General features: G+C 45.5%; 1 protein-coding gene across 1 annotated transcript; it reads right to left on the reverse strand.

Annotated features, from left to right (window-relative positions):
- Positions 1–714: 714 nt before the first annotated feature.
- On the reverse strand, positions 715–9,651 carry LOC119389257 (pyrimidine-specific ribonucleoside hydrolase RihA). The gene is made up of 4 exons (XM_037656462.1): positions 9,376–9,651; positions 6,974–7,274; positions 3,906–4,042; positions 715–1,065 (listed from the first exon to the last, which is right to left on the reverse strand). Exons 1-4 carry the CDS (start codon positions 9,649–9,651, stop codon positions 715–717), a joined length of 1,065 nt encoding a protein of 354 aa, XP_037512390.1.
- Positions 9,652–10,813: the final 1,162 nt, after the last annotated feature.

A 10,813-nucleotide genomic window follows, 5' to 3' on the forward strand; every position in this document is an offset into this window, starting at 1 on the left:
CGGAGCTCAGCCAACGTTTATTGCTTCGCACGGTGGTGGGGCAATCGCAGTATTTTGCATCTTGAGATACACGATACATTCTTCAATGTATCGGAAATACAGATACTGATACACGTCTTGCTAGAAGTATTGCGATACAGATACAAGATACCCAAAGAATATCTTAGTATCGAAGATACATGTATCTTCGATACTGCCCAGCCCTGCTTCCAGGTGTAAAGCGGGTGAGGTGACATGTTTGTATGTGTTAGAATGTGTGGGGGCCCAGCGGAGCTTTACAGCGAAAGCACTGCTCCGCCATTTCCCCAAGGTCGCGTCGCATTGACCTTTGAGCGCCAGAGCTAAAGTGTGGCAGACATGACGTTACGCCAGGTAATCCGCTGAGGAGAGCAAAACATCTTTCGCTCGTGATAACTAGATTCACAAAAGTTGAACCTCAACCAATTTCTTCAGCCACTCACGGTTAGGTGTGCGATCCATTCGGCATATTTCCCGTATTATAATGCGGGAAATGTCCCGAACGGATTCGCAGATCACGTTGCGCCACATCACGGCTGCCACAATTACGCTCCGGCGGCTCAAGGTTATTGCGACACGATAAATGACCTTGGGATACATGGCGTAGTAGAGCATATGCACGTGGCACAGTGGTGTGCTCGGGGCTGACTTGCGGGACAACATTATGTTAGTACTGAAGGGTGCATCTCTCTTTCGTCACGCTTCAGTTGGGTAGAACGCGTACTTGAAGTACTTTTCGACAACGCCCACGTGGAAGCTTTTGACGATCGTCACGTTGCGTTTCACTTGAGGCAGGATCTTGGACTCCCACGCATGTACGAGTTGGCCTCTCGCGTATTCGCCGCACCTCTCGACGTCGACGCGCTGCTCCAGGGTGGAGGCGACGCTCTCGGGCACCGCTGCAGCGAGAACCGCCAGGAAGTCTCCCACGCTGAAGCCGTCCGGGCTCTGGCCTCCGCTCAAGCAGCACTGAACAGTGTGAGTCGTGGTGTCGCGCAGGAACTTCTGAAGCCGGCCCGACTTGTTCGTGATGCTGTAGTAAGTGTCCTTAGAGAGAGAGAGAGAGAAGGTGGGAGGGGGGCAGTAAAGGAGTATAGTTAGGTAAAGGCATGTCAGCAGGAAAGGGTATCTCGTTTTGTGTATCCTGTACAGAAAGAAAGGAAGATTGACAACCACCCGTTTGTAGCACGAAGCCGCAAGCAAATTCATGCGGATTTCTAAGAAAGCTCCTTAGTAGCCGAAAAATGTGTCCTAGTCCGTCCTGGTTCCGGGTTCGTCCCCGGACCAGGACGGACCAGGGCGAATTTTTCGGCTACTAAGAAGTTTCCTTTTTCATAAATATTTCCTTGTGGCTTCGTGCTACAAACCGGTGGTTGTCAACTTCCATTTCTTTACCCTTTCACCACCTTGCAGGATTCCGCAAAACCGATTCGCACTATATAATGTGCAGTATAAGGAGAGAGAGGAAATTGTACACAGATCTGCACTGCTTTGCATGAAGGAACTAGGACAAGTCAGGATTGCACAGTGTGAGCCGTGATGTCGCGCAGAAACTTCTGAAGCCGGCCCGAATTGTTCGCGATTATGTAGTAAGTGTCCTTGTAGAGAGAAGAGGGAGAGGGGCAGGAAATGAACATGGATGGATGGATGCTATGAGCGTCCCCTTTGTAACGGGGCGGTGACATGTCTGCCACCAGGCTCGAAAAAAAAAAAGCTTCCTTGTTTCATGTTGGCCTAATACCTTATCTACATTGATTAAATCTATGTTATTATACCAAAAAAATATAAATTCACGGTCTATCTCTCTGCCTCTTAAGGCAGAATGACCTTATTTTCCCCCCATTATTTATTTTTGTTCTTTATCTCTACTTTTCTGCCACCAATACTCTAACCGCCTCTTACTTATTTCTATCGCGGACGTGTTCAGCTTTCCATTGTTGTCCCTAAAACCCAAGGCTTCATGTAGACTCGTGCCCACACGTATACCTAGGTGAATATCGCCACATTCAATCAGTACATGTTCCATCGTTTCCTTAGTTCCCCCGCAGCATGTACATCGTTCTTCTTCGTTACTGAATCTCGCTTTATAACTACGCGTTCTAAGGCAGCCCGACCTTGCTTCAAACAGTAAAGCGCTTCCCCTTGAATTATCATAAAACCTTTCCCTCCTTATTTCGTTTTTTCCCTTTCGGTAGTTACTCAGAGCCGGCTTCTTTTCCATCGCTGCCATCCAATAAGTCCTCTCCACCTCTCTGACCTTCCGCTTAATGCTTCTTGTTGCCATATCGCCCGCACTGCTAGCCGTATATTTACTGGTGAGCCTCCTAGTTGTTTTTCTCCACTGCGTGTCAACGCTTTTTCTATACAAATACCTGAAAACCTTCTCTGCCCATCTACTCTTCTTCATTTTACTCAGCCTCTCTTCGAATCTCATTTTGATCTGAGCTTCCCGCACTTCAAAGCCTGTCCATCTCATATCACCCTTTACAGCCTCATTTGTCGTCTTCCCGTGAGTGCCCAACGCGAGGCGGCCCACCGTCCTTTGATTTACATCCATTCCTGATTGCACCTCTAACTTCATGCCCACCACTGAGTTCCCAAATGTCAGGTATAGCCACGCCACCTGGAGACAGGGGCGAGGCCAAAAAAAAATTTTTTTTTTTTGGGGGGGGGGGGGGGGCACCTTTTTGATCTGAAGTGGGGGTCGGGCAGGCAGATGTGATCAATTGTCATTTTGTGTTCTCTATACTATGGCAAAAAAAAAATTTCGGGGGGGGGGGGGGCACGGGCCCGGTGTGCCCCTCCCCCCTGGCTACGCCACTGCCTGGAGAGGGCGTCCGCGGTTGTGTGTATCCTGTGCAGTATAAGGATATGGAGGATCTAGGACACCTACTTTGCGTGGAGTAGCTATAAACGACAATGTCTTCAAGTAATTAATAATCATTGAACCGGATGTGTCGCTGGAGCCAATGTTTCGACAAGCAGACATGTGTTTGTCAAGTCCCTTGACAAAGACATCTACACAACCAGAGCTTACTGCTTTATGAGGAGTGTTGCACACAAAGCGATACACAAAAGAGTTCTAGCAAATGTTGTTTTGTGCGGTTGAAATTTTCATTTATTTATTCATACATATGAAATCTTGATTTCTACATACGCCATCGCAAGGCCACTTTTCACTATCTTATTGCTCAACCTAAAGAGACTGAAGCCATGTGTCGAAAACCATATACCTTAAAAATGGGACTTTTCGCGCCCAACTAACTTTATTCGCGCAAGAAACTTCAATTCTCAAGTTTTACTGTTAAAACCTGTATCTGGTTACGAGACAAGCTGAAGTCCGCGACTGCGGAATGATTTCGACGACCTGCTGTTCTGTAACGTGCACCCGAATTCGTCTACACTTACTTTCTTTTATGTACATCGCTCCAGTCGAAATGGGACTGTAGCGGTGTGGGCCAAACGTCTACTGCTTCCTATTATGTGCGCGTATAAACTGTATGTGTTATGTGTATTTGTTTTAAAACAAAGGCTATTAAATGCTTGCAACATAAGCTTTCAGCGGAGCTCATGCACATGTACACTATCCAACAAATGTTCGTGGTGCATGAGATTTGTAACAAGGCTGAATTATCGTTCGACCTATGCCTATAGCCTTCAATAAAGAGCGTCAGCTTCCATGTATCAGTAGCAGTTTAACTCAGAGAAGTCGTGCATTAATAGAACCGGAAATTCACATCTGCAGCGGAGTCAATGCATCGTAAACATTTGTCACCGGTTGAATACCGTGTGGAGGCACCAAGCAGTCCACCCCGTACACGTGTGACAACAATCGTCGCATTAATATGCACTGTATTGCTACTAAAAAACTAAAAATACATGCTAACCCACGGAACTGTAGCCTGGAGAGCTGCCTCCCAGGGAATAATGGTGATGGGACATGTGGCCCTTTGCAAAACCACGAAAGCTGCTTCAGGGTCCGTGAAAAAGTTGAATTCGGCCGTTGGGTTGACGTTACCTTTCCCTACAGCATAGAAAGAAAGAAGCAGTAATTACAGGATACATTGCATTGCCTTTCTATATCAATGAAAACTAACAGACAATAACGCCAAGGAAAGTATAGGGGGTGTTATCTGTAGTATTTATAATATAAATGCGAAGAAAGTGAAGTGGGACGAAGAGATAACTTGCCGTCGGCAGGGACCGAACCTGCCACCTTCGAATAACACGTCCCATGCTCTACTACTGAGCTACGGAGGGGGTCATCCTCCCGTCCACTTTATGGGGTATATATGTGCATTTAAACCTAGGAGTGTTAGTCAGCGCCAATCGCAACCATGGCGGCGATTGTTGGACACAATTTTTTGCCTGTTGGCGTCACGTAGAACGTGATCTTATTACGAGCTGGAAGCTGACCAATAATCCCTCGCATACTACCTGAAGGCATCAAGTCTGACAGAACGAGGCCCTCGCTATGGATGAAGGAAAGGAGATGACTCTTAAGGGCTCGTTTTTCTTTGTTAGACGCAATAGTAATGAAAACTAACAGACAATAACGCCAAGGAAAGTATAGGAGGTGTTATCTGTAGTATTTAGAATATAAATGTGAAGGAAGTAAAGTGGATGAAAAGATAAATTGCCGCCGGTAGGAACCGACAAGACCGACAGGTGTGACAGGCAACCATCATGCAGTCGCCAGCAAATGTTTTTTGTGAGAAATTCCCGCTACAAATCTGCATTGCAAATTCTTACCAGTAACATAGTTCTCGTAAAAGACACTTTTATGCTTACGAGTGACGAAGTATTCCTGGCTTTCAACTTATAGTCGCTGAAACTATGCTCTTGAACCGTCGTAGCTATTAGATACCGCAGTCATTATCATTAGCATCGCGTAACATTGGCTTTCGGCAGCTTCGGTACTCTCTGGTTTCGACAGCCACCGGTTTGCACGGAAAAGCACGACTCGAATTGTTCAGGTTGTTAGCAATCGTGATGCGTTGTACATTTAAATAGAAAAGAAGATAGAAGAAATCGCAAGGCAGTGTTCCCTAAGGGCAATATCGTCGTGTGGACTGTGCGAATAATTTTTATCAATCAGGGCCGCACCGACACCTGCGATAAGGGGCGGATAGCTTCAAGAAATGTGGCCAGCAATAACCGACCGTAGCCAGCCCAGAAGTAAGCTAACGCTACTCTAAGAGTTAGCCGACATTGGCCAGTCCTCCTTGGTGCTGGCATTATGCGATGAAAATGGCCGACTTCACAAAAGTCTTTAGACAAACATTCTTTTGTGTGTCCCGTCTTGTTTATAGCTTTATATAACTTTTATGGCGTAGTTTACATCACTGCAGTGCTCTTTTAACTCGCCAAATACTGCATCTGACTTAAAAATATAGTTCAACGAAATCCCGTTTTATTCTCTATAATGGGCTTCGCCCTAAATGTCCAACTTCCTATACTCTGCTTACCATAAATGGAAAAGCTACGCAAGTACTCCAGAAGTGAAAAAAGAAAAAAAAAAAGAACAGAACAACGGCAATTGGCGCGGGCAATTCCGAAGCGGCAACATGTCACTTGCATCTCCGAGGCCCGTGCACTTTGCAAAAATACCGCAGGAAGTTAACCAGGACTGCAGCTGTACATTTGACGCACGCATCCGTTGCGACAAAATTACAGCTGTAGCAACGGTGCTCGACGGCTGACCCGAAGGTCGCAGGATCGAATCCCGGCTGCGGCATTTCTATTAAGGCGAAATACTAGAGGCCCGTGTACTTAGCTCCACGTTAAAGAATCCCAGGTGGTCAAAATTTGCGGAGCCTTCCACTACGGCGTCCCTCATAATCATATTATGATTGATTGATTATTATATGAAACCCCAATAATTATTATTACGGCTGTAGCAACAAATTTGAAGGCGAAAGTCTTAGATGCCTCCAAACGAAACGCGAAAATTGACAGTCGGCGGAGCCAACACTAGTGATGTAAAAAAAATCACGTGATGACGTCACCACATGACGTCATCATGACGTCACAGATCTCCAAAATTTGTCGTGTCATCATAACGTCACCATGATGTGAACCGTGTGAGGTGCAGAAAGCTTGCAATGCCTCCGATCATGGAGGCACTGCAAATCCACGTAAGATGCAGAAAGCCTTCGGAGGGTGGCGTGGAAGGATCGATACAGCGACAGAGAGGAAAAAATTGCGGGCAGTTTGCACTAAGTTGCTCGAAGCTCGGCACAGCGAAGCGCGGTCCCGTCGCCGCTCGTACTGCCCGTCGACCGACACGTCTAGCTTCGAGATGTGCGGCTTCCTCTTCGGTCTCTATTTCCCTTTCTCAATTCTACTGCGCTACGCTCCACTCTTTCCCCTCCTCCCTTCCTTCCTCCTCACCACCACATCTCTCCTCCTCACACTCACTTCCCTTTCCCATCCCCTTGCTACACTATACTATACAAGGCTATGCTATGCTCTGCTAGCGTGCCTGGATAGCCGAGTGGTTAAGACGCTCGCCTTCGGATCGCTGGTACGCGGGTTCGAATCCCGCCTCGTGAACAATATTTCTCGACAAGAATTTTCTCGCTCTTTATATCTTTCTTTCCGTCTCTCTGTTTATTTATTTATTTATTTATTTATTTATTTATTTATTTATTTACTTATTTATTTATTTCTCTCGCTGTACTCGTTCTCAGGGTTATGACAGGCCACGCCGTAGCGGTTAGTCGTGGTGTCTGCCGAAATTCTGTGGCACATACCAGTTCATGATGATGATTGTTTTCGCGCATGGTCACACAGTACACCGAGCTACAACAGTTTCGCTGTTAAAAGAAGATGGCTTTCTCCTTTGAAATCGTCTTAGGCGAATGCATAGGTACCCTGCGAATTTTTTTAGCGAGGTTAACACAGCGCAAGAACGTCCTAGTAAAGTAGCGACGAAGGTTGTGTTGTCCCTTACCGTACAGGGTTCCGCCCAGGATGTACACATGCCGGATGTCCTCCGAGATGTTGGCTGCCGCGAGCAGCGCAATGGCAAAGTTTGTCAAAGGGGCCATCAAAACCAACGTGATCTGTTCGCCTCGCTTCTTCTTGATCAGCTCGATCATCTTGATGTATCCGGGAGTCTGGGGATCGGCAGCTGCATTACCAGACGGAGGGTACCGCGCACTGACGCCTCCGAATATGTCGGGCCCGAAGTACGTTTCGTCAGTATTCCAATGGCCGTCGATAGGTCTGTCAGCACCCCTGTAAACAGGAACCTGCAAAGGGAAGTTGCCTCTATAGCGTCGTACTTGCTCTTGTTATCCGCTTTTAAATGGCCCAAGGGTCGACTATTCGTCAGGCGAGTGGTCCAACATTGCCGGTTGGTTGAAGAAATAAAAGAGGCAGTTGGCTCGTTCAAAAAGAAATAAACATGTATTGACGTTTACGGGCCGCTACGGGTCCCGTGTCACAATGAAGGTGGGTTCAAGAGGGGGCGATTATTTATGTGTTAAGTGAGTTGCCGTGAAGCAACTGACGAGGAGATGCTGGAGATAATCTATTTGGCACAATCCTTTAATTTGATCGCTGTTCTTGTTATTTACTGTCGGGTTGCTGTCGATTCCTGAAGTGAGATCTAGTTACAAACCCTTCCACCTAGCCCAATTGTTTCTGTGTCCTGAGGGAATACAATCTAAACGTCTCGTGCACTTGCGGCAGCGATTTGTCATAAGTTTCCACCTTGGCTAGCATTACTTTACGCTACGTTGAAACTGTAGCGCGCGTGACGTCACCCAAAGTAAAAAAGCCGCAATTTCAGGGTACATGCCTTGAAAAAAAAAAGAAGAAAGGAGCATTCGGTATTACTCTGATGCATATGCAAAACACCGGTCTGTTTAGCAGTCCATGGAATTCCCAAAACTCCGCAACTTTCTTTCTTTCTTTCTTTCTTTCTTTCTTTCTTTCTTTCTTTCTTTCTTTCTTTCTTTCTTTCTTTCTTTCTTTCTTTCTTTCTTTCTTTCTTTCTTTCTTTCTTTCTTGCTTTCTTTCTTTCTTTCTTTGACGCTTTCGGTGCTGAAGCTCTGTATGTTCGCTCAAGCTACTGTTTTGCGACTCTGAACTCGCTGATAAATGCTTACTTCTCGTAGCTAGCATCTTACCCTACGGGAGTTTCTTTTACCGTGTATCCGTTGACTATTTCTTTATAGTCTGGACCGTTTGCAGCCTTTTCGTGAGCTCTGTCTGTATTTATTGGACTAAAGCGTCGCAGTGTCTAATCGGTGGAAGTTATTTAAGTAATTGTGCGTTTTGAACTTTGCGTTTTTAACTCTAAAAGGACGCAACACGAAGGCGTACAAAAAGTACTCTTCAATAATAATTTTTTAGGAAGATGACAACGGTCAACGTTAATGGTAACTCTTGCGTGTTCAAATCACAGCTGTTTTTTGTAAAATCGTCGTTTTAAGTGTCGCGTATTAAACCGCCACGCATCTGTCCTCGCGCGAAAACCACAGGACACACAGGAAGGAAACGCGCACGGCATCTGTCCTCGTTTCTGCTTGCGCTTGTTTTCTGTGTCGCCACAATTTTCGTATTTCAGTGCTGAAAGCATCAGCCTTAGCAAGCAAAAAAAGAAAACCCAACGCCGAGCTACGAATCTATCATATATTTATTTTTTGGCATACATTATTTAGTTGTTTTGGTTTTCGCCTACAAATGTCATTTTTGTGGCGGCAAAAAGTTTATAAACTTTGTATTCATCGGTAAACGCTTATTCAAGGTTGAGCAGGCGTATTCCGTATCAGTGGCGACAAGAAGGAAAATGTCACCCTCCTCTCATTTTTTTGCATTCGCACTGACCTGGAAATTGAGAGCTCGCGCAAAAGCTGCTCTGTTTGGTGGCTGGACGTGTAGTATACAGTAATAGCGGAACTTAACATATTTGTTTTCGATAGTTACAGCCTAATCTTAACTTGATAGCCCAGTAATCATAACAAACAGGTATTTGGAATTATAATGAGTAAACCTCGCACACGGCATCTGTATCACCTATACAACATGAATACCATACCGTTAACTCGAACATTAATTAGGCCTGTTGTTTACAAGTCGTAATCGGGACATTTTTGTCACGCTACATAGAATAGCGCAGCGTTTCATAGAACCTATATATACAAGTGCTATGAAACTAGTGCTATGAAAAGCTACGTGATGATATTAATTAGTGCGTGGGATGTAGCTTGCTGTGGTGTGGTCAGCTAGGAACCACTCCCTGGCCCACAGCGATGGCTTCATGCTGCTTAACCCTGAACCTTGCTGTCATTAACGGTTACTATTTTTAACGACACCGATGAGTTTTGATCGTTGCCTATAACTCACATCCGTTCGGTCGATGACATTCAGCGTCCTCAGCGTGTTGTCGTAGCCCGTGGACAGGTTGCCGTTTCCCGCGACCACGGTGATGGCTTCGATGTGCACGTTGGGTAGCCTCGTCGCCAACGTGATAGCCATCGCATCGTCTACTCCTGTGTCTACGTCGAGCAGTAGCCTCAAGCAAGGGTAGTCTGGACGCTTCCGCACTGTAGACTTAACGGCGGACGGGCACGCCGATGCCAGGAAAAGCGCGGCACACGAGAAGCGCGCGAATGCCGACATGAGCGCAGCAACGCAAAACACTGCGCGCAACCTGGAAGCTGTTGATTTTGCAGCGACCTTGGTAGACGTGCGGCTTTGAGTTGCAGCTGGCAGGATGCAACTACATCTATTGAAACGCGGCACGTCGTATTGAAATGTATACGGCAGTGATATATAGTATATATAGAGGGAGGAATTGATAGGCGTTCATTTTGCGACGTAATAGCCGGGATGCTCTTACTTCGACTACTCATAACAGGTACTATTACAACGTGGCTATACTGATCCCATTCTGACCTTTACATAAAAAGGTACTACCCTTAACGGATAACTGTCCGATAAGAATAACTTTTCCTTTAGAAAAAAATTCTGCGCACAATTTCTCTTTTTATGGCTTATAGGTATTCAGTGACGTCTTCTCCTGAATCGACTTGTGTTGTAGGCAGGAAATTATGAGTAAAAAAAAAGAGAGAGAATAAAAAGTGAGCCCTAAAGAAGCGGAAGAAACACAGGTGGGAATTGAAGCGGAAAGGAATACAGACTCTTAAATAAATGTCGTAAAAATTTTGAGCTAGTTCAGTAACGCTGATATCTCAGTAAAGCTGCATGAGTTCTTCGGTAGTATAGCAGTAGCAATTATCAGTAATGCAGACTTAACGAGAGATAGCTGAAAAATCGGCGAAGCTTGCACTAAGTCGCGCCAGGCTTGAAACAGCGAAACTGGACGATTCTGGAGTTTAATCTGGTTGTTTCTAGGTTTTCGCTAGACTTTAGCTGGGTTAGTCACGACATGGATGTCCAAACTCCAGAACCGAGCGTTCGCACCTATCATAGAACGACCTATTCTTTATATCTGCTTTTTTCTCTCTCTTTCTTTCTCTTTAATTCTCTCTTGAACTTTCTATCTCTTTTTCTCTTTTACTGTGTTTCTCTTTCTTTCTCTGTCTTTCTATCTCTTTATGACTTTATTCCCGTATTTCTCTGAATATTTTTCTCTCTCTTTCTTCCTACAGCTTTCTCTCTGCCTATCTTAGTGAACCAGTGGTGAGTCGTGGGATTTGCCCAATTTCTGTGGCACATACCCGTTCACTATGATGATAGTGTTCTGATAGGCCGCACAAATTACGGCTAGCTTAAGCAGCTTTGCTGTTAATTGTTATTGTTCTGGGGCTCATCACCTGTC

This window comes from Rhipicephalus sanguineus, chromosome 4 (genome assembly GCF_013339695.2).
Source record: "Rhipicephalus sanguineus isolate Rsan-2018 chromosome 4, BIME_Rsan_1.4, whole genome shotgun sequence".
Taxonomy (NCBI): Eukaryota; Metazoa; Arthropoda; class Arachnida; order Ixodida; family Ixodidae; genus Rhipicephalus; species Rhipicephalus sanguineus.

Coding starts and splice junctions, on each gene's coding strand:
- LOC119389257 (XM_037656462.1), bottom strand. CDS start 9,651: ATGTCGGCATTCGCGCGCTTCTCGTGTGCCGCGCTTTTCCTGGCATCG. Junction 7,275..9,375: donor ATGTCATCGACCGAACGGAT/GTGAGTTATAGG, acceptor TTCCCTTTGCAG/GTTCCTGTTTACAGGGGTGC. Junction 4,043..6,973: donor CCTGGGCGGAACCCTGTACG/GTAAGGGACAAC, acceptor TCTATGCTGTAG/GGAAAGGTAACGTCAACCCA.